At 38.4% G+C, this 27,786-nt stretch overlaps 2 protein-coding genes across 9 annotated transcripts; both read right to left on the bottom strand.

The window, feature by feature from the left end:
• Positions 1-1,827: 1,827 nt before the first annotated feature.
• Positions 1,828-11,745, bottom strand: parvg (parvin, gamma). 3 transcript variants are annotated; one of them, XM_018675974.2, is made up of 13 exons: positions 11,017-11,745; positions 10,288-10,389; positions 9,131-9,195; positions 8,406-8,508; positions 8,045-8,188; positions 7,584-7,699; positions 7,430-7,485; positions 7,289-7,323; positions 7,115-7,176; positions 6,399-6,467; positions 6,196-6,297; positions 5,036-5,108; positions 1,828-3,022 (listed from the first exon to the last, which is right to left on the bottom strand). In XM_018675974.2, exons 2-13 carry the CDS (start codon positions 10,349-10,351, stop codon positions 2,949-2,951), a joined length of 963 nt encoding a protein of 320 aa, XP_018531490.1. In that variant the 5' UTR covers positions 10,352-10,389; positions 11,017-11,745; the 3' UTR covers positions 1,828-2,948. The 3 variants fall into 3 exon arrangements, with proteins under 3 accessions (XP_018531490.1, XP_050929171.1, XP_018531491.1); XM_051073214.1 differs by having other exon boundaries at positions 7,133-7,176; XM_018675975.2 differs by lacking the exon at positions 11,017-11,745 and adding an exon at positions 10,496-10,950.
• A 168-nt stretch (positions 11,746-11,913) lies between these two features.
• Positions 11,914-27,138, bottom strand: parvb (parvin, beta). Of its 6 annotated transcripts, none has more exons than XR_007813950.1 (14): positions 26,777-27,128; positions 20,591-20,680; positions 20,023-20,093; positions 19,818-19,920; positions 17,410-17,550; positions 16,587-16,702; positions 16,139-16,197; positions 15,959-15,978; positions 15,491-15,552; positions 15,312-15,380; positions 14,986-15,087; positions 14,815-14,887; positions 13,129-13,367; positions 11,914-12,179 (listed from the first exon to the last, which is right to left on the bottom strand). XR_007813950.1 is itself a non-coding variant. In XM_018675972.2 (14 exons), exons 3-14 carry the CDS (start codon positions 20,634-20,636, stop codon positions 13,291-13,293), a joined length of 939 nt encoding a protein of 312 aa, XP_018531488.1. In that variant the 5' UTR covers positions 20,637-20,680; positions 22,028-22,257; positions 22,568-22,841; the 3' UTR covers positions 12,908-13,290. The 6 variants fall into 6 exon arrangements, 5 of the variants coding, with proteins under 5 accessions (XP_018531488.1, XP_018531484.1, XP_018531486.1 ...); XM_018675972.2 differs by lacking the exons at positions 11,914-12,179; positions 26,777-27,128 and adding exons at positions 22,028-22,257; positions 22,568-22,841 and having other exon boundaries at positions 12,908-13,367; XM_018675968.2 differs by lacking the exon at positions 11,914-12,179 and having other exon boundaries at positions 12,908-13,367.
• Between the last annotated feature and the right edge of the window lie 648 nt (positions 27,139-27,786).

The following is a 27,786-nucleotide window of genomic DNA, read 5'->3' as shown; positions in this document are numbered from 1 at the left end:
GCCATCATTGGAGCAGAACAGGTGTAATCCTGGAAACATTTATCCTGAAATTTAGCCTTGTTTGTTCGCATGGATTAGAAACTGGTGACAGACTAAGCCGTGACCTTTTTGCTAATACGCATACAGTGGATAATCTTAATCTTATTTGACTTTGGTCCTATGTCACTGTGATTGTCAAAAGCACACAAATGTTTGCACATAGCCACATGGACGTTTTTTTTTTTTTTTTCCCAGCTTGTGTCATTATTCTGAAAATGCTCACATCCTTATGTGTCAAAGCTTAAAAATTTTAGCAGCATTAACTCTGAGCAAGAACTACAAGATAAGCACAACAGTTTGTCATTGAGATTTTATGATTGAGATTGAGATTTTATAGAGAGTTTGTATGAGATTTTTAAAAAGACATTTATTCTATCGGGAAAGCAGATAAATAATGATGCTGTCAATTATGTCTAAAACAAGACTGTCACTTTGCTACCTGGATAAACAAACAAATAAAGAACAGGCTGGGGTTTTGTATATTTTCATGAATGTTGTTCAATTCATGTCTTTTACTGATTTAAAGGCTCAGTTGTCTCAGAACAAATCTTTTAGTCACTTAAGTTTTAACTACCTACACCTGAAACAATAAAACATATTTTTGTTGTGTGGCTCTGCTCATGTGGTGCTCTGACACATATATAAGTAAGCTGTTTCTAAGATCACGACCCCTCCTGACTGACACTGACATACACAGCATTTGATGAACCTGAATATACACATAATGATACATTTATGTTCATACAACTTTATGTTAATACAGAAAGAGGGAGGTGAGCTGGAGGAATAAAACTGCTTAAAGCAAGAGGTCATATAGCATCAAGGATGTGAAGCTCAGTATATAGAAAGAATGAGTGCCAAATGTTTATGTGGTCAACCTAACAACAGAGAAGGGAAGCAAACATACAGTATGTGAGTGGACGGTGTATGTAATATGTGACTGTTACGAGACATTTATGTCTGCCTGAAAGGCTTTGCACAGTTTGTTTCAATCTGTATTGAGAAACCTTAAAATGCAAAGAGTATTCCATTGCAGCTGTCTTATTCATAATAGCTTAACTCATGCTCACTCTGGATGAAGAGTTCATCCAGACTGATGAATACAAAACCAGCATTCACTTTCTGAGATAAATATCTGGATCTTTAGCTGTTAAATGCTCCACTGTGTTCATGTATTTTCCTTCACCTTGGTGGAAATGCATTAATTAGCTTCCTGAATGTCAACAAGCACATCTACAAGAAAACTGGAGGGAATAAGAATTGTGACAGTGGTTGCTGCTACTATTTAGTGTCGCCCAAATTTCATACATTAACCTTAAGACAAAAACAAAGAAGCACCCTCTGCAGTTTGCAAATACACAAACTAAATCCACAAGACTAAAACCAGAGAGGCAGTGGTACTAGGCAGATACTATTATTCAAAACTCAGGAAGGTGCCAAAATGCTAAATATAACAAATTTCCACTAACAATTCACTAAAGGCTTGCATAAATTTGTTTTAAATTACACTTCCTTGCAACACTGAGGATAATTAAGTGGATTTTTCCAGTTCTTGTCGACTTTTTTAATTCAACACATATTTTCCAAAATATGCTTTGATGGAACCACATCCATTGTCTGTCTCTCATTCTCACTGCCTCCCTCCATTGCTGCCTGCTGTGTGACATTGACTTGTGAACAATTTGATGGAAAGAAAAAAAAAATCTCACAATTTTCCCGAAAATGACAATTGCATTCACAGACTAGAAGCGGAGGAGGCCACAGAAGAAGAAGGAAGAAGCAGAGAAAAAAATTTCACATTGTTTATTGAGAAGTGGCAGTCAAGGACGGGGGAGTTGTATAGTAAGAATGAAAACTGCTATGTTGCAGCAGTGTCAGATTGAAAAGGAAATATAATGAGAGAAAAAAACCCAGCAAATTACCAGGAAATAATCCAGGGTTAAGCATCCACACCATATATTATTTCTTTGAATGAAAACCCAATGTGGAATATTCATATGCTTTAACACTTTTTTGTCCTCACACTGTTAACAAGATTTAAAAATACCATGAAAGCAGACAGTACTTAGTGCTCACTCGGACCATAAGGTGGCACAGCAAAAGACAGATTTATTAACAAATGCACCATGAGCACAATATGGGCTAAAATAAAGTCCTAAGTCTAGATTTTGAAACAGGGGACCCACCTGGGGCCAAAAGACATGGTCACAAGAACACGCAATAATGGAGAGCCTACCTCAGTTGATTTTACTGTGGTGCAAACTCCTACACAATTTTGCAATTAATCGAAATATAACTTATTTACACACAACCAGCCTTAGGCTTTTGGGACCTCCTGAAGTAGTTGCCCACTTATCCATCTGTGTCCACTTTGCCTTGTTGGTAGCCTGGCTTTGTATCCACCTCTCTTCATAAAATACACAGTGAAAAAAACATGTGGATTAATTTTTAAATTAATTGATCTTGCTCCAAAATGCCGTCATCATGTTTGTCTATGTATGTTGGCCCTGTGATAGACAGGTGACCTGTCCAGGGTGTACCCTGCCTCTCCACCAATGTCAGCTGGGATTGGCTCCAGCCCCCCAATGACCCTTAAGGATAAGTGGTATGGATAACGGATGGATGGATGAATGGATCATGGCCATCATAAATGCTGGGCCTTTAGACACTGCTGTGTTGATTATACTTGAGTTGTTAATGATACTTGGGCTTCTTGCACGTTTATTTAAAATTAACTTATGCGCATCAACCAAATATCTAAAAATAAACAACTTCATACTTTAAATAATTAGATCTACAGTATTTGCAATAGTTTAGAAACAGAGGAAATCACAGGCTGACCAAAGACTCCACTGGTTTTCAGCTTGTATTTCCAGCAGGTAAATTCCTCTTCAAGCTTCCGTCTACTCTCACTTCCCCTTGTGCTTCTTGAACAGGGCGTAGAGGATCTTCAAGGTGGCAGTGACGTCCTGAGAGACAATATCTGTCAATCCACAAGAGACATAATGCACCATCAGCATCCACCGAGCCACCGTGGCAGTGAGAATATGTGTAAGCTTTTACCAACATTAGCTAATGACTATTCTCATTCTATCTGTCCTTACGGGTCATAGATCAGGAGGACTGAAAAAAAAACATTAGATGGAAATTTAATCAATATGTCCTTGGTGAGATGAGATCCCAACAAAATTGCTCTCAGTTGTGAGATGCACTAACTGAATGAATGTGACATAAAGATCGACTCCACAACTGGCTAACCTAATTAATGCATGCAGCACGCTCCTGTTTTAGACCCTGAGTGCTGGGATTCCTCATTCCATCACAGCAATTATGCCAGTAATTAAAAAGACACAAAAAATGAATTAAATTAGCCACTTGCCCCTGGCTTAGATTAATTGTGCTGGTCTTTACATTAACTGTTATCGCATTGAGGATTTATTTTACAATCACAGGCTATATGGTATGACTGGCAGGCAATACTGTGCAGAAGTTTTAGTGACTGTGAGAGGCAGATGGAAGCTCTGAGAGAATACAGGGCAACTTGTCAATAATGGATCTGCAGGGAAGTGAAGTAGATCCATTTGATATTGACTGATTCACACACTTAGACAAGTGGTCAACTCACTGAGATACTCACTCTGTTTTATTCTTCTCTTCTTGGAGTGATTTGCCCAGTATGACCAAAAGTTTTTCTTATCTTAAATTATGGTAAACTGAATATCTTTCAGTTTTTGACTCTATGTCATAACATCACCTTGGCCTTAGGGAAAATGTAATGGACATTTTTCACAATTTTCTTATGTTTTGTACCATTCATTGATTAATCAATAAAGAGCTTGGTCATTTAATTGAAAATGAAAATAATTTACCACATGAGAGGATGAAAAGTAAAACCAACAAATAATCAGATCAGGCACAGCAGTAAAACCTGTTACTGGTTCAAATGTTGTGTCATCCATTGTAACAGGCACTTATTAGGCCAATCTACTGATGTACAACCTGAATTATTTTGTTATATTGGAGGTATTTTAATATTTGATTTGTTATTTTTTTGTACAGTGTCCAGTATGACTGGACACTGTACAAAAGGCTTATACTAATCCTTATTTAACAGAAGAGTATTTCCAAAAACTGTACATAAAATGTAAAGTGGAAAATCTGCTAATAAAGCAATGCTCTTACTGGTACATTAGTTTTTGGATGAATGCTCAGACTCATAAATTTATGCCACAAAGCATGAAGTTGTGATTTTACGGTTGGAAATCTGATAACTGCAGATAACTTGCTGCAGGTTGGAACTGACAAACACACTAAATTTCAGCACACAGATATAATCAGAATATTTCTGGGATCTGCCTGATAACTGTGTGTTATACAGTAGCAGTGCTCATGAATACAAATAACATATCTTCCTGCAGACACATCTATACAGACACACACACACACACACAGCAGATATAGCCGTAGTGGTGAGGTTAAGTCCCTGTGTCTATCGCTGGGCACCACAGTAACATCGTCCCCTTGAGAGCTTCTCCCTCGCTGCTCTCTTCCAAATGAATGATGATGACCTCGGACTGAGCCAATCATCCACAGTGATACTCATCCAGACACGAGTTGCAATCATTCATATTCCGCAAGCAATTTCATCTTTCCCTCCAAAACACTGTCAGACCCGCACTCCGCCAAGCAGTTGAGATTAACTCAAACTACCGGAGCGATCCCCCTCCCTCACCTGACACACAAACAGACACTGGCATTTCCCTGTCATCCTGATAAATGCTCTTGAAAGAGGATATCATCTGAATTAGTTTGACATTGCTGTCTTGGAGCTCCACTGTTTTTCTGTTTTTTACTCACAGACCGCCTGTTTTTTTTTTTCTTTTTTATTAGTTTGTTTGTTTTTTCATCCTCTGTGCCTGGCATTCTAATTTGAGTAAAATCTGTTGTCAACAAGGCGGAGTGTGTGCTGTATTGTGTGAACAGTGCCTTTTCTCACCTTGTGGGTCAACACTGGACATTTCCAGGCCCGTATCATTCAGGATGTCCAAGGCCAAGTTTACATTGTGAAGCTAGAGGTCAAAAAGACAAAAATGTGAAACGCTAAGTGAGCACATCACATTTTCATCCAAGAAATTTAACAGAAATATTGTTGTAATTTTTGCTTAGATTTACTGGAATTACCCAACCAACTCATATGTAGTATTTAACTATGTTTTTAGTAAACTTTTGAGTAATATATGTGTGCCAATATCTTATTTATACATACTATTATGTGTGACTAACTGTATAACACACTTAAACATCAATATATAACTCCAATTGAGTTATAAATCTAGCATGGAATGATCTAAGTTCATAGTTCAAATATAAATCAAATGTGCATATCTTCTTTGTATTTTTAGGTTAACTTTCCATTAGAACCGTCAGATTTAATATATTTGGCTAGAAAACATTTAACAATCCATTGTAATGCATTATGGAAAAGCTTTTTAGTTTTCAAGGTCTAAAAAGGTCTAAAAAAAAAAAAGTCTAATAATGAGTGTCACAGTGTCTTTATATAATAACTAAGTCATGAGCTCATCATATCTGTGATAAAGGAGTCATAACTTTTTCATGGACTCATCCTATTGCTTCAAGTAAAGTGAGATCAAAGATATCATTTAAGGGAGCCATGACACAGTAGTAATTATGCATCTACTTTTATTATGGGAATTGTAAAATATTAATTTTATCATATCATATATTGTAATAGGCATGATTTTGGATCAGGTTTCTGCACTGTAGCTCATTATCCACTGTGCTCTTGTGGGAAATTAGATTAGCTGAAATTCGAAATGGAAAAAGTGCATTATGATCTTTGTACTTTTGAATCAGATTAATGGAGCCTGTGCATATCAACACTTTAAAAAAATATGATTTAATAATGAAGTGAAATCTGAAATTGGTCATTTGTTCTTTTAAGTGAATGATTTTTAATAAATAAATACGATAAAATGAAACCTACATGTGAGCACCTACACACAGAATAATAATAATGGTGGCCTTTACAACACATATCAATAAAGTTGAGCTGGCCTGCCTTCAGTACAAGCCTATCACTTCTCTGAGGATGCATTTCCTTTACTAATGTGATGTGAATCTATAGTGAGTCCATACCATCTCAGAATGATTGACAGGGGTCAGGTTGAAGTCATAGAGTGGGATGAAGAAGCCCTCCAACTGTCCAATCAGCAGCAACAGAATCACACCATCAGCAAACTAGACAGAAAATACAGACAGGAGGTGATGTAATCTCAGAGGAAGCAATCAATTATTCTTGTAAGTTTTTTTTTTTTTTTTTTTTTTTTTTTGTTTTTTACCTGTTTGTCCATATCAGCCACCTGCAGACCCATGCTTAACATGTTCTGGTTGACAAAGTGTAAAATGGCCTGAAAATGAAAAAAATGAGGTCAGGTAGTTATTTACTTATCTAGCTGACATATTAAAGTATCAAACATGTCCCAGACTCTTCAGTTTATGCCATCAGCAAGATGAAGGGTGATAATAATATCAGGCTTTTTGAGTCTGCATTCCACTTGAAATTAAGTAAATTAACAGGTTATTCAAACAGCTGGAAATTAATTGACAACTACTTTAATAACTGACAGTTTGAGTCACTTATCAAGCAACAAGATGCTAGGCTCTGTGAGGCCATACTGAGACCGACCGATCCGTGAGTCACACCACTATCAGTGACTAAAAATGCCAAATATTTGTCGGTAGATGTGAAGATTTTCTGTTCTTCTCTGTCACATATAATTGTAAATTTAATATCTTTAGTTGATAAAACCACTGTCTCACCACAAGGTCCATTTAATACCTGTTCTTTTATAGACTAAATGGACTACCCCACAGTGACCGAGAGCAGCAGTCCAAATAATACAAAATACCACAATAAAAGCATTCCTTGCATGGTATGATGCTTGATTTATTTCCTGTCTTAACACCATTATGTTTTGCTCTCTCGCTGCCAGTGGAAATGTGACAGTTAACACCTTAAACTGCCTCAGCACTTCTCCTCCTCTCCTTGTTATACCTTCTTCACCGTATTGACCTTGTGAGCCTCAAGCTTCAGCAGCTGCTCAATGGGATCTTCCCCTGGGTGACCAGACAGACAGAAAAAGTGTGTTAAGTCATTGTAGGCTGCAACGCTGTTTGGATGACATTCAAGATGTCACATCAGTTCAACCTCTTGACTGCTCTTACTCACTTTCAGTATTGCTGAGGGAGCCTGGGCCTGTGTCACTGTTGACGTAGCCAAACAAAAAAAGAAAAGAAATAAATAAATATGAAGTGAGCCCCGGGTTTTTTCTCATATCTGCAAAATCACACGGGGCAGAAATCAACTCACCTATCCTCCGTTAGGACCTCTGTCTGTACATCTGATTTGATCCCGCTCCTGCTGACCTGGATGAAAATTAAAGCCAACAAAAAAAAAAAATTGAGCAACAACTCTGCAAGGTGTGTTCAAGACAAATTTGGAGTCTGGAAAAGCCGAGACTCACTTCCACAGCCACAACTTCAACCTTCACATTTGACGGCAAATCCAGTTCAGGCTGGAAACATCTCACCATGGCAACCAGCAAATGAATAGTGGCCAGAAGGTCTTTGTTGTGGATGACTGACAGGTGAACAGCGGAGAACAAAAAAAATAAAAATAAAAAAAAAAGGTTCACTGATTTGACAGAACTCATCACCACCCAGTATGAAAGAGAAGGAAGGCTATAAGGATCTGAATCTCATAACAAATGAATAATGCTTGAGAGTTGACAGATAATTAAAACAGAACACATTGTAATGTCAGCAAATTTTATCTCCCCCAAAATCCTTCACAGTTGGTATCAGCTAACATGGCATCCTTGAGCTAGCACCAAATCCTGTTGATCCGAAGTTGCTGCCAGTACAGACAGGACATTTGTTCACTTGTTGCTTTGTTTGGTGGAGGCCAGTCAGCTGCATGACTCACGTTTGACATTCCATTTGATCTGGCTGCTGTCCTGCAGACCCAGTCTCTTGTCCAAATCCTCCAGGATCACTCCCAGCTTGTGGATCTGAGTGCTGCTGGTCAAAGCTATCTCCTCCACAGGCAAGTGCACGCCGGCCAACCTGGCTGGAAAAATCAGGAAATTATTATTTGTGAGGTTCAGGGTTGTACTGGCTAGAACTGTGTTTTGGATATTAGAGCTGACAGCTTTTAAGAGAATTTGAAAGGGAAACATTTGTTAGTTTTCATTGTCTAATTTAGACAATGATTAAGTGGAAGTGTATTAATGTTAAACTAAATATCGGGGCTGACAGCGCAATCATACAAATATGTATCAACTCACACAGCAGATGATGAAGCACCAGTCCATCGAACAGATCCTCCTCCAGCTTCTGAACCACTATGTGCTCCCGGTTTAAAGTGCTATTGATCCAATCAACCAGTGCCTAAGAAGACACAATTAATCACACAGTCAGATATATCAAATACTTTCATCTTCTTTCATACATTTCAACAGCATGAAACCTCATTGTTGAAAAACTCTCTCAATCAATTTTCAGAGATGCTATGATTGTGAAGGATGGAAAATGACAACGCTCCACAAAACTAAAGACCATACTTCATTTGTTTTTCCTCCCAAATCTACATATAAAACATGTCAGGGCTGTTGAGTTATTTATTCATTCATTGCCACCTGCACAAAGTACTTGAGCTGCTATCTTTTCCAATCAAAATGTGTTTCAAAGTCTGATCCAGCAGACTCTGTTGGCTCCTCGCTCCTCTCTGATCTGTCTCCCATCACCTCTGATAATTATGTTCATTAAAGTTTTACTGATCCCTCCACCTCTCTCCCTGCATCAGATATTATTCATGCTCTTCACTGCACACATATGTATGCATGCAGGCTCTGTAATGTATTTTCAGTGTAGCATTTATCTCCAGCCCCTATACACGGAGGCTTGGATATATAGTCATCCAGGATGGGCTATGATGTTATGGTAAATGTTGAATGGAAGACAGAGATTCAGACAGAGGTCTAAATGTAGGTGACAGGAATTAATCTCTTACCTGTTTTAGCTTTTCAAGTTTGGGGTCTTTTAAAGAAGCTGGCTGAATGATTTTCCTCTTCTCTCCTGTGTGAATATATATAACTTCCATTGGTGAGTTAGTTGTTAGTATTCTTGTATTCTTTTTTCTTTTACATAGTCATTTATATCTTATTAATGTCATGAAATCAAGAGGTAGCTCCTTAATTACAGTATATATTTACTTAACATTTACATTGATCACATTTGAATGCATGTTTGGATACATTTTTTCAGGAAGCCACTGGTTTCCAATTTTTTCCATACAATATGGAAGTGAGATAGCAGAACTCTTGACACTTGCACGCTTCGCAATCTCACTTCATTGTGACATGATAATGCAGTTTAAAGCTGTTCTCGTCAATATTGCTATACTAACTACAGATCAAATGACTATGTCAAATGTGAACTGTGTGCTCATGGTGACAAACTCACCAAGAATTGTTGGTCGACGGCAGTACAGAGGGTTTAAAGTGTGTGTTCTACTTTCCCCATCAGTGAGATTGTGATAGTTCACATGACTTAAATTTAATCAACAGAGAAAGTGTGCAAGACCCTGTGTGGACTTACATTTGTTACTCACTTTAAATGCCCAACAAAGTTGTTTTCAGATGCAGTCAGCTGTTATCAGGTACACATATTACATATTCTCCTCAAGAGGTAACAACCAAAAACAGAACTACAAGAGTGAGTGAATATTGGACTTAAATTCACTAGGTGCTCAGAAACAGGACCCCAAATGAATGCTAATGTTGCTCAGTGGCTGCTCAATGTATAATTACACAACTGTTTGCTAAGTTAACTACAACAACTTATACTGTGTGTTTACAGCTTGTTCCACCTGGCTAATGCACTCAATGGTCATTCTGGAGGCTGCAGTTTGCAGTACTGTTGAACTGTACTGCATTAAACTGAGAGGTGTTTCTAATATTTAGTCTATCCCACTTTTATTGTTTCACATTTATACTGAGGGTAGACTAAACATTTGAAACATCGCTCAGCTGTGATATAAATATTGAAATTTCTCAAACACTACAGAATGGTTCATTGTGGTCACGATTGATCAACTGAGACTGATTTAACAGGTGATAACTGAAAATTATGACGCAATATTTAGCACCTTACTAAATGCACACATACCCTGGAATGACTCAGTGTCCACAGTGTCCTCTTCTTTGTGATACTCAAAGATGTCGGCCTCCATCGCTCCTCTCGAAGACAAGTCAAGAGGAGTCAACTGCGCTGTAACACACAGAGAAGAAGTGCTTAAATAAAAACCACAGCAGAATCAAGAGACACTTTTGTCATCAACGTATTTGGCAGAGTGTCTCTGTCTCTCAACTTGTACCTCCAAATTTCCTGCTTTTCTGATACAAAGAAAAGTCGTGATCAACTGTGATACACCACTAGAGTTTCCACAGTGTTTTTTTTTTTTTTTTTTTTCTGAAGGTGTCATGCAGTTTCTAAAAACAGACAGGCACAGAATCCAACCGAACTGGTCAAAAGCCTGTCAAATTGAAGAAGGAAGATGTTTAGTTTCTTCACTTCCTCTTCTCTTTTTTTCAGTGACACACTCAGCACTTAACAGATCAACATCCCCACAGATTCGCAGGGCTGCACCTCTCCCTCTGAACATTTTGAATCGTATGGCCTGAGACAAAGCACAGCAAACACATAAAGTAACGCATTCTGACAAAACAGACGTGACCTGGAGCGTGTCAAACTGTTGTTTCCTGGATCTGGAGGAGAGAAAAGCCTCAGTGAGCAACTTTCCTGTTGTGTTTTATGTGAGTGTGGATTCCTTTTCCTGAGGTTGACAGTAACTTTCAAACAAGGTCATAAACAAGAAGTCTTTTTGAATAAGCTTACCTTCAGCACTCTGAGAGCGACTCGACAGAATCGGGTGACTTCAGCTGAATTGACTTCCTTAACTGATGTCAACTCCACAAACTGTCAAAACAGCGATATCCGAAGTGTTGGGCTGCACTCAATCTGAATGGAAAGCTCTTGTGAATTCTATCAACGCAAAAGGTCTGACTGCACTCAATTTCAAACCGCTGCTTTAAAAGAAAATAACATGTCACAGGGGCAAAAGGGAAGATAAGCACAAATGAGAGGATGTGGCAGAGAAGAAGGTAGCACTTCCTCTTTTTGATACTGGCTTTGCAGCAGAGCATTTTCTGATAAGGGCGGATACGTTCTGCATCACGTACCGCATTTGACACTTTAATAATACATATGTGTTGAAGGGAAGAGAACAAGGGGGACGTCTGGGTACAAATGTATTGTTTGGATAACCACACTTCAGGAGGGCCGAGAGAAACGTGACACTCGGAGGCCTGAGCCACTCAGGCTCGGTTCACACATCTCCATCTGTGACCGGCCAGATCAATTTGCTATCATCTGGTCTCCAGCCATTCTCCATTCTCCAGCAAACACACCAGCAACAAAAGAAGGAAAGGGAGAAAGAGATAGAGACAACAGAACAACAAGCTCTGTGTGAGCACTGGCCTTGTTGAAGAAAAGAAAAAGGACCACCCATCTGCCATATAAAGGGGCAATTTGGGGGATGTGGAAGGTTACCATAGCAACAAAGGAATGAGACAAGAAAATAAAGGCCTAAAATAAACCCATAATTCCTTTAGCTAAACCCAAATTGCAGGAATTGCCTGTTCCAAAGCCAATCTCACTCAAAAGCCAAAGCAAATCTAACCTATCACACAAGTAAGGGGTAAAATGAAATTCTCATTCTGTTTGATTCCAGGCATTTATTTCTTGATAGGCAAGATAAAAAAAAAAGAAAAAAAGAAAAAAAAAGCACAGGGGTGAGCCATTCAGTGCTAGCGCAGTCTAGATTGACTCATCCATTCACTCAATAATTCAGCCTGGCTCTAAAATGCATGCACTGTACATCTTAGCAGGTCTCAAGGTGGCACTGCGGGTCCAGGCTTCCTCTGGAACTTGTCTGAAAGGCTGGTCAAAATGGAGATACACTGACTGTCACTCCCCCGGGATGGCGAGAACACGCTGCACTTAAGGCAGAAGGCAACAGCATTAGCTTTTAAATATGGCTTGAGATGTAGTGTGCATAGTTCACAGTAAACAAGAACCATTAACAGTTCCTACAGCTATTAAGAAAAGTTCTGGCTATAGTGAGAATATCCAAAGGAATTTCAGGCACCATATAATATATAATACACATCATGTTCAAGTTTCTTAAAGGACTAGTTTGACATTTTGAGAAATACATGTATTTCCTTTGTATCAAATGTAATTTCTATAAAATATAAATAATTTTCTGAACAAAGTAGTTCAAATTAACAACACAGTTGGTATTTAAAGGATAAAGCGTTTTCCCTCTGCTCCAAAATCCAAAAGCAAAATTTCTGTATCATGTAGGCTCTATAGCAATGATTTTTGGGGGGTAAATAATCAGCCTAAAAATAAAACAAAATAGAAATAAAATACAGGTAACACAACCTTTCCATCTGGTGTGCTGTTTGTTGTCCAACCTGAAACTTTAAACCCTTTTTTCTCAACTGCCTCCAAAGTTCCTGCTGTCTGTAAAACCACAAGACTTTGGTTTTTGTGCAGATTAAACAACCAGATGTAACGTGTTAAGTGAGCTCGAGAGGTGATGTTAGGCAGATTTTTTAGCTAATCGATCAACCTCTCGGCAAGAAAGCAAATACACATTTTTCCCAAAATGTCAAACTATTCTTTTAATATTAATACAAAGTATTTTTAGATACTATATTCGTAACATGTAACAGCATTTTCAACTTTATTCAGTAATCTGGAGGATAAGCAACTGAGCTTGACACAAATGTTTTCCAGTTATAACATTCTGCTCTCATACATTTTTTCTGTGACGGCTGTGTACTCAAATGCACAGATAAAGGTTGCAGGGTTTCCTGGGTTGCAGTTAACATTCAAGGAAGGAATAAATATACTGACATTTGGGGAAGATTAAATACTAACATTCAGAGCCTTTTTCAGGCTACTCCCCCTGGGTCTCTTTAAGTCCAACATAATGACTTTCAGTCCCAGTTGGTCTCCTCCAGTGTCCAGACTGTAATGCATAATATCTGCACAGGCACAGGACAGTGTTGGGAGTAATATCAGCAGGTGAAAAGGAAGGGTTCATTCAGAGTTTTTGTAGTTGGTGAACAGGTTGTAGAGAACTCTGAGGGTGGACTTGAGGTTCAGGTTGACAACATCTGTAAAACAAAAATTGACACAAAGCAGAGATCATTGACTTGAGAAGTTTCTGGAAGAATACTTAAGACCTTTGCCACGTGCAAAGGACTGAATAAAAAAATTCAGAGGAGACCCTTCTATGATTGCTGTTGGACTACTTTCCATCAAAACATTATTTGTAATTTTGGAAAAGAAATGGAGCTCAAAATAGCTCCCAAGAATTTGCAAATTATTATCATATGATATATTATTACCAGGAGAGATTCAAAGGCATAAAAATACTTTCTGTTCTCTCTCAGTACCATGGTATTCTACATAAATACTTATTTGCTTATTGTAATTTCTTATCACAACTAGGTCTATTTTAAGTCATTCCAGCCAGACAGCAGTGTTACAGCAGTGCCACTGCATCACCATTTAAACTATAGCATGCCTTAAGCTTCTCATCATCCGCACTTCCCTAGCTGGGGTGACAGTGTTGATATAATTAAAGGCTTTGGGATCTCTGCTTTCATTTTTAATGAACCTGCAGATGTGCACAAACCCAATGCTAATCTTAACACATACAGTATACTGTACTAGAGGTACAGCTATGCAGCTATGAAGATAATAACTATAATGATTTCAATTACTGCAAAAATTGCGAATAGTGATTGTGAGAGGTTTCTGTTTTGGCTTAGTCAGGGAAATGTTGTAAAGAGGGAAAAAAGCTCTTACATTAACACAGTGCAGAGCGAGGCAGTATTTACACATGTTGAAAATCTACTGTAGCTGTATTAGGTCAAGATTTAAAGATGTATTTGCAACAGTGAACTGCTCAGCTGCCATCTCCATAAACTGTGTACAGTGTAAGTGTATTGAAATAGAGAAAAATATACAGACATATTTTGACAAAAGGACATTTTTAAATAACAAAAAAATGTAAAAGTTTATATGGAACATGGGATATTAAATATGGAACAATATGCCACATGATAATGCAGACCAAAATGCTGAGATGCTTAAGTATAATAAGCTGATATGTTTAAGCTGGCATGGCTCTAAACTTAGAGTAGAGGAAAAATACTAAATTGTGAAAAAGTAAGAAATTATTTTAACCAATAATTATCCTTATAGCAAATACTAGATGAATTCAGTAAGTTGTATTTTGGTTCTTTACGTATAAAAAAGGTACAGACCAGACGACAAAGTGGAACTCAGCACCAGCCATCCAGTGTTAGAGTTTAAAGGTAAGGGAAGGTTTCCATCTACTGGACAACCTTTAACATGACTGCTACTGTTGGACATCAACCATTCAATGCCTTTTCCTTTTTTTTTTCTTTCTTTTTTTTTTTTTTTAGAGCACCCTGCCAGTACAAGACACTCATAATCTCAGTCAGCCACCATAAAATCTCCTCTGGAAAATTCACATTTCATGTCTTTTATCTGATCTTGTAATAATGTAATATATCTCTGTCTATAAAATACCTTCTGGTCTGGCTTTGGGTTTCTTCAGGCCTCCATCCTGCATCAGCTCAAAGGCAAACGCCACATTGTGGACCTGAAGGAAAACAAAATTAAAACTTAATATTGCACCGAATTGTTAAGTAAATCTTCCAATTTGATCATAACATTTTAGTTATTTCAGGGTCACATCACCTTCTGTTCAAAGTTCTCAGGGGTGAGGAAGAAGTTGTACAGTGGGACAAAGTAGTCTTCCAGCAACCCCATCAGCAATACCAGGTACACTCCATCAGCAAACTGGACACACACATGAATACAGATAGCAGATATATACAGTACATTTGATAATATGAAAAGCAGAAAATTAAAATCTAAGAAGTTGGCCATGCAAATACAGAGAAGATGAGGGTAGAAATCTGTTACATGACATGTATTTCTAGTGATCATTTTAATATTTCACTGGATCACACAGTTGTAGCAGTGACAAAACAATTTTTTAAATAAAACATTAACTCTCACACCTGAGATTCCAGCTCAGTAACTTCCAGGTTCAGCTTGTTCAGGTGTTTGTTCACAAAGGTGATGAGCGACTGGTAAAAAGAAGCCATTAAAGCCATTTTTAAACATGATCATAAAAACTGAAATTTCACGTGATCAATTATCCATTACCATGCAAAGAAAAGGGTCTTTTTTTTCTTACCGTTTTTACCACGTTGAGCTTGTCAGGTGCATGATCCAACAAAGTGTCAAACGCGTCTCTCTCTATTGTAAAAGAGCAAAGATTCAAAGGTTGTCAATACTTAAAGGAATAGTTTGACATTTTTGGAAATGCCAAAGGTGTCAAAAAGATGAGAAGATCAATACCAGTCTCATATCCATCCTGTAAATATAAGGCTACAGCCAGCAGGCAGCTAACTGAGCTGGAATCAAGGGGAAATAGCTAGCCTTGCTCTGTCCAAGGGTAAAAAAACAATGTACCAACAGCTCTAAAGCTCACAGATTAAGATGTTAGAACTTGGTTTAATTAATTAATTAGCACAAATTAACTGTAAAGACATGAAAGATCTAACTCTCAAAGAGAAAGCCAATGAAATGCTGAAATATTCCTTTACACAGATTTAAAAAAAACTATAACATGAAACAGATACTGTCTGTGGCTGGGACTCACCAAATCTTCCAAGCATCATTCTGAAAAACAAAAAAATGAGACAGAAAATAAAAAGGATTTAGTCTTCTAGTCTGTCTGCAGTATTCTCTAGCCTCCAAAGACTTCATACTGAACTAAATATTATTAATAATAACAACATTGAAGAGAAGAGGAGAGAAGAAAACTTAGGTCAGGTCTTACTCTGTGGTGCTTGTCAGCTCTTTGGTCACTAGAGCAGTCTGCAGGATGCCCTCTCGTTTCTGCTCAAATGAAAATAAATCTAAGTGATTTATTTGTGACATGAGCAGACAAGACAAAGACGAAAGATGAAAGATGACAGAAAATTAGACATTACCAACACGATACTATCTACAAGGTGCTAGCATTATTATTATCATTGCTTTGTTTTAGACAGGTTGTTTTCAGGTGACATTTAGACAATTTCTAAGATGAAATTATTGTATTAGAAATGCCTGCAAATGAGCAGGACCATATTGAAAAAGAGACTTTTAATCTAAACAAGGCTTTTCCTGGTTTAAAAAAAAGTATGAATAAAATACAATAAATAAAAACATCTCTCTACCCGCCATCATTGCACATAATGATGATGATGATGACACCCCGATTTGACTTTGATGGGACACTTTACCTTGACCACCACCACCTGTACAGAGACATGCTCAGGCAGTCTGATGGGGGCCTGGAAGTGCATGGCAAGAGCCACCAGCAGATAGACAATAGCCACCAGATTCTTTGAGTGGATAGCTGTAACAGTAAAGCATAAAAAACGACTGTCAACTCTTTCACACAGCAAGCTATTATAATGATGTGAGCAGCTTTCTAAAGATGAAAGGTAACAGTTGGCGCTTTTGTAAGAGACAAAAGAGGAATGAAAAAGCTGCAAATGAGAAATTAATGAAGCATGAATTCATGCAATTGTGCCATTAGCTCCTGTGTTTGTAGAGTTACTCAAATCCATGCACAGGATTAAATAATCACCATTTGTAATGCAAATCAACAGAGTCAATTATCTGTTAAAGGGGCAGTCTACTAATTTTAGACATTAAGTTCAGTATGCTAAAGACAAAAGACAAAGAGAACTATAGAGTTGCAAAGTGGGATGAGCTATTTCTGGTGTCCCTGGTCCAGGAAGTAAAAGTTCCATTCATTTTTCCCATAGAAAATGTTGTGTGGTATGTTATGTTTCTTTCCCATAGCAGTGGGACCTGATGATCATGGGTATGTATTTATTTAGACTTCTCAGAAACAAAGCTGGGGGCCTTGGCATGATCCTTGTTTCTATGTTAGGTGACATTAAGGATATGTTTTGAAAAAAATAATTAAATGAAAACAACTGTAAAAGAAGACTGACCCAGACTAGGGGCTATAAGTCAAGCTATTTCAGCCTCTCTTGCTTCATCCATGAAAAATACCTTCAAGCAGCGAATCACTGAAGTCAATGTAAAACTCACAGTCTACACTCCACTCGATAGTCCAGCCGTGTGGCCTCAGCAGTTCGTTAACAGCCTCCAAAACTGTCTGAAGCTTCTGCTTCTGGCCAATCTCAGACTGGGTCACCTCAGCCACATTCAGCTTCCTGCCCGACAACTTTTCTGTCAACAACAGGGGAGACAGAGGAGATATAATAATGTCAAGCACACAGGAAAACACTATTTGCAGCAGCAGTGTATTGTACTATACTATACTATACAAGTGAGCAATGTCTGTGCTTTAAAGAGAACTCCTCTGAATTATGAGTCTTGCTTCAGCGGCGTGGGCTTAAAAAAATGCAAGGACCTTCGTTTACATGAAAGACCAAAGTTACAAAAGTGCTTCAAACCAAAAAAGTGCATAACAAAATGTTTTTTTTGCCTGTGGGTTTTGTTCCTCGCAAAACAAGGACACAATGATCTTGAAAATGTACAAATTTGTTGGCTGCAGACAACAAAGATGACTTCTCTGCTCTTAAGAAAAGTAAGGAAGAGAATTTAGGAGGCTTAACTCAAGTAGGTGGGTTCAAATATTATTCAAAAAAAAAAAAAAAAAAAACGAACTAGCAGCACTGATAAAAAAAAGAAATCCAAAACGAGCACTGATGCAATAAAAGACTGAGATTACATAAGGTGCAAAAGTGAAAAGGGAGTGCGAAAACTAAAAAGGGCTTTAACAGAAAGCAAGAAATCACACATTCCTCTATAAAATATTTCCTACTGTGTGTTTCAATTGTTGTTCTTGGCACTTCAGAAGCATATGCAATGAAATATCAGTCCTATTTCGCATGAGCTGGCTTTTGTAAAGTAATATGCAAATTCTTGATGTATTATTCTTGTACATGTTTGACAGATGACGACACTTTTAATTTTAGGATGAAATAATTAGCTGGTGTTTGCACAGGGGACAATACAGTAAGGGGGAGAGCAAAGAAGTAGAGGAAACCAGTTGGAGTGTGGAGATAAAAATGAGAGGAGGTGAAGAGGGAGTTTGAGCACAAGCGTTTCCCCTTTGATTACACAAAAACACACCAGAGAATCAATCCTGATGGAGAAAGAGAATAATCTACATATAAGAGAAAACACGTTTTATGTAAGAACTGCAATATAGTATGGAGCAAAAGAAAACAGGGACACAGAGTCCTGCTACCTACAGATCCAATGTAAATCCAATCAATAATTGTAGTATAAACTTAGTTTTTCACATTACATTATATTCATTTGGCAGAAGGTTTTGTCTAACCTACAGAACAACAAGAGACAGCTGTTAGCATGTGGCGTTGAGGTGGAATCTGAAATTTTAAGATTTCAGCCTGCTGTAACAAATAACAGACACAAGGGGGAAGCCCCTGACAAACCAAAGACAGTCAGGCTTCAGTGATCATAGCAGCACACTAGTGAACACACAGTTATCACGGTGGACACTGGACACAAGAATAATGCTGCTCTTATTGCCAGTAGTTATTGTTATATGAATGAATGAATGGATTTTTCTTATTTCTTAAAGGTGCCCTGCTCCCACAGGCTCACAAGACACTACTTACATTATCTTAAGAGGTGAGAGAAAATAAAAGGAAAGCAAACAACACATGGTACTGTATACGTGTTTTGTACCCGTTATACCAGATATAAAACTAGCAACGTTTTCATATATTGATGAAGAATTTAACAAAACTTCACCAATGTCAACATGTACATGACTGGAAATATGTACTGTAAACTACATCTGTCATATCAAACTGATGAACCATTTTTGGGTGAAGCTTAATTTGAGGATTACGATAAAAAAGGACCAAAATACACACAGGTGACACTTTCTGCCCTCCTCTGGGGCTGAATGGAAGTTTCCAGTTTCTACAGCCAAAAGCAGGACACTACCTCTGAACTCTGGTCAGGTTAAGGGTGTTACCCCTCCCCAAATTGCTCAGGATGCTGCATGTGTTTAACAACACAATACAATCCCTATTTCTTCTGACCTTTATCACAGTGTGGTTTAATTCTAATTCAAGACAACAGTGCACATGGAGGTCATTTTTAGGGAAGTTACTAGTGTCAAATTGCTAAAGAAAGGAGAGGGGAGGTGAGTAGGAAACATCTTTGTGCTAGAGCCACAGGCTACACCAACCAATCGATTGCACAGTCAATTATTAATGCTGTAATTGTCTCAGATGTTTGTGATTCGACTACTTTTCTGATGGGGTGGTGCAGCTTGTTATTCTCATGAAAACATGTTGTTGTTGTCTCATGTTGTGAGTTTGATGCCTAGACGAAACTTAAACCGTCTTTATACTGACAGATGACAGTTGAAGGCCAACGGAGGGTGGATGGATAAAGATGTTGTGAGAGCTGTGATCCCAAAAAAGTAAATAAATAAAAATTTAGTTTCTCACCAAATAGCTTCTGGAGCACTTGTCCATCGTAACAGTCCTCCTCCAGGTCTTTGACTATGATCCTCTCTTCTTCCAACTCACTGTTGATCCAGTCAATCAGGACCTGGGATCACATCAAAATACAGTGAAACCTTCCCCTCCAATGCACACATTTCTTGGTACTTTTACTGCTCTGACTATGCTGAGGAGATATCATGATATCTACCTTCAGTAGATCTTTAAATTTAAGATTTTCCCGCGATGTTGGGTCCAACATGATCCTCTCAGCGTTTTCCTCTGATAAATACAACATGAGACAAAATCAAGACACGAGTGAACATTTATAGTGAAACTCAGTTTCCTGTTTCATTTCCTACACATTTATCCACCATGTTTGGACACATATATTATTTTGTCTCTCATAAAATACAAATCTACAGCCACTAAAAACAAATACACAATGTTTCCATCACCCTCATGTCAACAGTGATTCACATGGTGACTGAGGACATAGGCGTCTCTACCCCACCCACTTTCATTTCCTGCTCCTCTCCTGTTAAAAGTCCCGGTAGTCAACATATCTGTGACCACAGTAACCTCTGACAGTTAGCTGTAATCAAACTCAGTCTTGATAAGTTGATAATATCAGAAACCGCATTATCAGTAACACTGCAACATCCATTCATGAGATAAGACATTTAACACATTCAGGCAATAATAACAATATTTTAGAAATAGATTTGATTGCAATTCTAAACAAAATCCTCTTTGCATGTGCATATGTGCATACATACCCAACAGTGTGTCCTCTGGATGGATGTCTGTCCCTATGGGAAGCATGGGAGCATTGATGGCATTCTTACCCTCCTCATGGAGATCACTCACTAGACAAACGTGACAATGAGATTAGCAGGCAAAAACTGTGAACAGAGAGAAAAAAAGAGAAGCAAATGCTTCACACACACCACACACACACAAAAATCCCCAGTGGGAAAGTGTAGTGTCAATTTGGTGTCAGTTTATGAATCAGCTATTCCTCCACAAACACTCTTTTAATCATTTAACCACGATTTTCCTATACTTAGTGTCAGTAAGATTAGAGAAAAATGACATTTACAATAGTTTCATGGGACTCTAAATCTTGCAGCCCACAGTCTTAAGACACATCATCTTGTGAGTCTGTGTGTGTCATCGTGGTAAAATGTGGTCCTGGAGACATGTACAATAGCAGAAACTACCACAGAGGCAGTTTTGTCTGTCTGTGGACAGATTTTGTGGTCTTTTTATGTAGTCTTTTCTCTAATTTGAATTGATCTAACTTTTAATTTAATATGTCCTTGTTTTAGTGGAAATGTGATGAATAGAAAACAGAGAGGATATCAAAGTGAATTTCAAGAATGAGTATCAATACACTCAGTGGGAATTATTGGCAGCTATTTAGTATTTATTTAGTGTAGGCTATTCCATCTTCTTGTTCTAGACCATTTTGAACATGGTAAATGAACAGTAAACTGTGAAGCGTGCACTGGTGGACATGCTTATCAAAGTGTGTGTTGATTTTGAGCTGCTGCCAGAGCCGTCACAAGCCTGTCACTTCCTTACTTTTGCTCCAGCCATGTGAGGCTCTTTCCTCTCCACTACAGGTTGCAATATGGGAGCACCAGTGTCCATACATCTTACTCAGAAATCAAGTAATATAAGCATTAAGCAGGCACTTTACATAATATACTCTTAAAATATGGCTGGGATCTTGCTTTAGATTGAAACTGGCTCATTAAAGTTGATTAAAAAGGAACAACACACACAAAACAGTAACAAACACACACTTTCACACACTAGCTTTGAACAAAGTCAATTTCTGCTGAGATGCTTTCACTTCTGACTGGAGAGACACTCCAGGGATTTAAAGGCTTTCTTCCCCTAATGGCCACATAGCTTTTATCATCCACCATAGACCTGCGACAGGCTGGTCCAAAATCAATGTTCTCAAAGCTGTCATTTCATTGACCCTGCTATTTATAAAGCCTGCGAGGAGGAACCAAGGTGAGGATGCCTGGGGTAAAAAAATGACAGCACTTGAGCTCCTTTTTTTTTCAAATTAAAAGCACGTAAAATATTTTTTTCTAATTGAATATAGAATGAAAGAAAGACTAGAGCAGTGTGTTTATGGTAGAGTCAAGACCAAAATAACAACTTCAAAGCATGTGCAAAGAGAGGATATACAGAATTACCCTGGGAGGAGGTGTCCCCACAGATTTACTATCTGATTCTCATAAGAGCTGAAAGCTGGCCCGAGCCCTGGATCTCACAACAGATCAGCAGTTTTCTCTGTAATTACAGAGCAGGCTCACTGCATTTCATCATAATTGTGCCGCTTCCTCCCTCTGTGTCCATCTGACTGCATTACCGCTGCTTTGCACTGGGCTGGACAGAGCTTTGGCACTTCACACACAAGTAAAATCTGTATTAAAATGATAAAATTATATAATATAATTCATTAACTGCTGCAGATTTATGCAGAACAATATGGAAATAAAAATATGTTCACTCACCAGTCCAGAAATGTCACAAAAACTTAGAACAATCAAAGTCAGTTCTATAACTTATAAAGTATAAATATAAATATAAATATTACAGTGACTACAATTCACATCTTGTTCATCTCTCACAACAGGCAACAAATTTTAACCCACAGTGTACTAAGGTAACAGGTCTCGCTTCCTCATTCCCACGTCCAAGTTCCTCAAAGCCAGACATTAAAACCAAACTACCTTGTTTCTTTCTCTTGGTCCCACACAGCAGCCCCGCCATAGCTCCACTATAAACCTCCCGAATTCACCTCCCGATCAGCAGCGAGCGAGGGCAGAAAATGAGGTGTACGTATGTTGAGTGTGTGTTTATGTGTGTGTGACTGGCAGTCGGTGGGGCTGAGCAGTGGCAGGGGCGTCATCACGTGTTTATTTCTGTCACAACCCTCCACCCCACCTCTGCGGTCCAGTTACCGGAGACGCTGTGGGGTTTGTGTTCTACGTATGTGTGTGTGTGTGTGTGTGTGTGTGTGACAGGAAGGAGATATCACACTGGACATAAGGCACCAAAGCAACTCTACTGTAACACATGAGCAACCTCTGGGCTGTGGACACAGGACAGACTTCACTTACCTATGACAGGTATAGTGTCATCCAGATATCCCCTAATTGAATATGAAATGTGTTTTATGAATGCAGCATGGTGTTTTAACCCTCAAACGAGTATCAGCAGTTCCCTGTGTTATGATTTTTTTCTTAACAATTACAACTGATTATTAAAATTAGCTGCAGTCTAGTAATTTCACAGTAATATGAGAGAACAGACTTGTTTTAGTGAATAACTCTCTCAATGAGAATGTGAATGGAGCCTTTAACATGTTTTTCTGCAGTAGAGAATCAATCATCCAGCGGCTGAATTCCTGTTAACAGAATTACACTAATTCAATATGAACTAAAGCCTGCAGTCAAGAGCATTTATCTTACACCGGCTTCATTGCACAAATTCATGTAAAAAGCTGCTCAGTGGTATTACAAACCATTATGTAAAAAGGATGCAGTGATTAGTCAAGAGCAGCAACATATGGTTAGATTTCTTTTGCTTTAGAGGGAAAATGTTAAAAGTATAATCAGACAGCATCGTAAACGAAAGCGTAAAATAGATTGAAATCGACCTCGTCTCATTTGGTTCCAATGCTCCCGAGGGGGGAGGCGGTTTACTGTGGCACATGGGGGAAGATATAAATAATGCGGCAGTATGGAGAAGACAGACTGGACCTTAAATATAGCTCTGGTTATTTAGACCAACACAGGCACTGGTGAGTAACAGCAGCCAGGAGATGACAGTGTCACTGACTATGTTCCACAGGGGGCCTTCAGCAGATATTAACCATGACAGCTGAAACTAGTTAACCTATTACACCTAATATTTATTTATCATTATATTTACTTAATGTTGGAATTCTGTTTCCTCCATATTGTAACTCTACTACTGCTACTTGCATGTCCTAGAGGAGAGATCTATTCTCTGTTGTTCCTCCTGAGCTCTTCCCTTGACACTAAAGTAGAACAACATCAAATAAAAAAAGAATGACAGACCTGAACCAAAGGAGCACTCAGATTAGCCACAGGAGCAAGTGAAGAGAGAGAAACAGAGACAAAGGCTTTGTAACTGCAACAATACAATCTGGTATAGAGAACAGGAAAACAAGCACATAACTGCTGTATCGCACATAAAAATTCAAATGGTATTCATCTTTTTACATTTGCAATGATGGGTTACGTTGTTCTTTAATATATGCGTAATACATTAATTCATGTAAAGCTCTCTTCATCTCAGGAAAAAGTGGCAACAATAAAATAAGTAGGTAAAGTGAGCAAAAAAGAAACAAACAAGATGAACTTTGGATAGAAAAACAGATGACTTACTCTTATCAGCATCCATCCTGGAGCTTATATTTTAGTTATATGCTGTATTTCCAGTGTCTTCACACTAAGTGAAATGTGACTTGACACTCATCCTCTCAGTCCTTACAAAGTAAAAAGTCGTTTTTTTTTCATTCTCTGTATTATTATTACAGTACTGCCTGTTGCTAAAAAGGGACTTCTGCCTTGTCAGAGAAATGCATGCTTCCTGTCAGTTTATCAGGATATGACAGATCCAGGCACATAACAGTATGTTTAAAAACTAGGTCTACAACTACAGGAATCTTCTTTTAGATCTTGTTGAATAGCCTTAAGCAATATTTTCTATCTAGAGGAAGAGGAGGGCATAAGTGTTTAATACTGTACTAAACATGTGTGGTTGCTAAGGAGTGTCAAGAAACTATAAGTTCCTTCCTTAAAGGAACAGTCCAATTATGCTGTTAATGATCATTCAGCAAAAGTGAAGCCACTTTTCCAGTGGCAACTCGTCTCTGCTGGGTGTTCCCCTTAAAGAACATAGAGTACCACACCCAAAAGTAACAGAAACCACAACAGCAGCAGTATGTGAGGCCACAAGCTGTGCTCCATCAGCAGCAATAACCTCCCACAACCTTCTTCTGTTATACTGCTTTATAATTAAAACATTGTTAAGATTGTCTCCCTTTAAACTGATCCCTGTCTCATCCGAGCTTTAATCCACTGACCACACAGGGGCACTGCACACTCACAAGCTGCACTAACACTGGCACACTCACCATGTAATATTTTGAGAATTCATTACCTACAGCACTGACTTAGAGCCATGTGTTGGCAAAATGAAGGTCTGAGGACCACATGGGGTCTTTATCTGTAAGTTGGAGTTTTTTTCATGTTGGTATCATTCATTAAGTTTGCACAACAAGAAAATCCTATCAGAGGTTTCTCTATCCACACTTTTACCTCTTATACCCACACTAAAGTCAAAGTGGAAGTTTGGACCCCATGTGTGGTCCCTTCTGTGGGGGGTAGTGAAGGTCAGGGCCCAGGTTGGGGCTGGGCAGAGGGCTGTAAAACCGCATTATTACAAAAACCAGTGTTGCAACTAATGTTTATTTTAATTGATGATTATTTCCTCAATTAACTGATGAATCAAAGAAATAATCGTTTATCTTACTAACTCTCATATATGACACGGAAAAGTAGCAAATCCTCATATTTGAGAGGCTGAATCCAGAAAAACGTTTACATTTTTTGCTCGAAAAATGACTGAAACAGTACATTTTTTTGGTCATTCAACGTGAGGACTAGATTACATCATGATGTCTGATTATTGTAGGTCTCACCTCATGTCCACATTAGCATGAGAACTTAACAGCTCTGTAACTCCTGTAGTCCAAGCAAGAAAAGTTTGAGAGACACTGGTATAGGTTCATTCTGTGCCAAGTCACACTGAACAACAGTAAATGTAACTCACCGGAGCAGGTATCAGTCGTCCTTAAAGCACAAGTTCAAGCAGGAGGACAATTATTCTAAACCCTCATTACACCAGGACTCACTCCACCTCTTGGTTATCAGCAAACTAACCCATTGCCTGAGCTGCTGTTTGTGGGTTTCTACTTAAGATGTCCCATTTTATTTGGAAAAAAATCACCCTATCCCACTCTGATGGACAGTATTACATATATCAAGGCAGCAGTGAAGAATCATACTCATCAAATCTATGGGTCTCCATTGCAGTTTAAATCAAACTTCTGTGTTTGGCTACACAGTGGAAACCCCTGACTTTCTGCAGTAAAGTATGGAATTCAATGAGGCTCCTAGACAATTAAAATATCAGTGTCCTCCTGCTGGTGGCCCTCCTTTAATGGAGATTACAAACACATGGCTGAAAGCAGACTCACACACACTCACTATGACACACACTGAGGCGTTAAACCTTGCAGCTGTCCGTTTTACCAGCAGACAGTGACTGGGCATGTGGGAGGGCAGAAAATAGTTTGGTCAACAACTGGAAAACTAGAGAAATCAGCTGAGTGTTTTCGTGTTGGAAATCCAGCAAGCACTTTAATCCTTACGTCTTTATCTTAGTAACCTTGCATTCCTGTCACCGGTCACTGACTGTCTGATCTATTTCTGTTTATTACCTCATGTTAAATGCCTGTGGAGTTGCTGTGAGGCTTTGTCTCGCCTCCCATTCGCTGACAAGTATTTCTTACCCTTATGGGAGTATCGAAACAGTATCAAAACTACACTAAAACTCAAAACTGTAAGCCTACTGAGCCGGATTAGAATATTATACCAAAAAATATAAAATCATTGAGTCGATTTAAACTGGGTGTCAGGGAACCGCTGTAAAACTCTTTTGTAAATCATGTGTTACAGTCATTTATTAAGCTGCCAGTGGTGTCCCAGAGGAGAATATTTTAATAGCGCATCATGTGATTGCAGCACCATGGACAGAAACATAACAAGGGGGAGAGACATAGGGGCCTTTCATAATGTTACAATGTTAGGAAAAACAAACACAAAAACATCTTTTATTTGACTCACCTTCTTTAGCCTTTTTCTTCCGCACCAGGGTTCCTCCTAATTTCCCGAGAAAAGATTCGTCCTTTTTCATCTTAGCGGTGTGCGAGGTCGAAGATGTAGTCGGTGTCCCAGACATCTTCCAGGCTGACTGTGGGTGAGTGTGTCCTGTGTTAGGTTTGTGTTTATAATGTCACTCCTCCCTGTGATGCATTCAGGCACCGGCGTGCGATCCAATCACAGCGTAAAGACACAAAACACACACACACTCACTCACTCACTCACAATCACAGTCAAGACAACAGGCTGGAGGGAGAAGCGTTGGGGCATCAATAGACACGAAGTGACTCACACGTGAGTCCGAGCTTCAACTGCTTCACTGTTTACTGACGGTTCACACCACAGCGCCACCCAACGCCAGGACCAGGATTTACAGGGTTTATTGTTCTCAACCCGCTGATGGAAACGAAGTGTATTTACTCAATTACTGCACAAGGTAACGATACTTTGCACGACTATGGGCAGTAATTTTACGTAAAAAAAGAGATCTGTATGCTATTTTAGCAAAACCTGGCTGGAAAATTCCCAGTACTGTTGTTCCAGACTAATGAAAATTCATACCATGTGTGCACATGGAATTAATTTGTTGTTTCTTAACTGCTAAATCCATCAATTAATTTCACCTGCTATAGTGCAAGGAAGTACTGACAAAATATGATATAAATGTCAAATCATAAAGAAAATAAACAATATTACAGACCATATCTAAATTGATTATTAGGCCTATGACTAGACTTGAATTAGGCCTCTTATACAATGTACTAAACAGTAATGACAAATTATTGTTAGATGTTAATTGGTGCTATCTATCTGTGGGTTTTTTTAGGTGCTACAATATTTCAATTACTAACAACTTTTCATTATTTAAAAGGCCAATCAGTCTGTGTTTGACTATTTAAGTGTAAGATACAGTGTAATGACATACATATTAAAGTCTGAGTTGCAGATGGAAAAAGAAATCAACACATTTTTCA

This window comes from Lates calcarifer, linkage group LG10 (genome assembly GCF_001640805.2).
Source record: "Lates calcarifer isolate ASB-BC8 linkage group LG10, TLL_Latcal_v3, whole genome shotgun sequence".
In the NCBI taxonomy this organism is placed as follows: domain Eukaryota; kingdom Metazoa; phylum Chordata; class Actinopteri; family Centropomidae; genus Lates; species Lates calcarifer.
Note: the sequence above shows the minus strand (reverse complement) of the source record. Positions and strands in the feature narration are given on the sequence as shown.

Coding starts and splice junctions, on each gene's coding strand:
- parvb (XM_018675968.2), bottom strand. CDS start 26,891: ATGTCTGGGACACCGACTACATCTTCGACCTCGCACACCGCTAAGATG. Junction 20,094..20,590: donor TCCAGAGGACACACTGTTGG/GTATGTATGCAC, acceptor TGTATTTATCAG/AGGAAAACGCTGAGAGGATC. Junction 15,979..16,138: donor GAGCTGACAAGCACCACAGA/GTAAGACCTGAC, acceptor TTTGTTTTTCAG/AATGATGCTTGGAAGATTTG.
- parvg (XM_018675974.2), bottom strand. CDS start 10,351: ATGGAGGCCGACATCTTTGAGTATCACAAAGAAGAGGACACTGTGGAC. Junction 8,189..8,405: donor GGTGCTTCATCATCTGCTGT/GTGAGTTGATAC, acceptor TGATTTTTCCAG/CCAGGTTGGCCGGCGTGCAC. Junction 7,700..8,044: donor GATCAAATGGAATGTCAAAC/GTGAGTCATGCA, acceptor TTCACCTGTCAG/TCATCCACAACAAAGACCTT.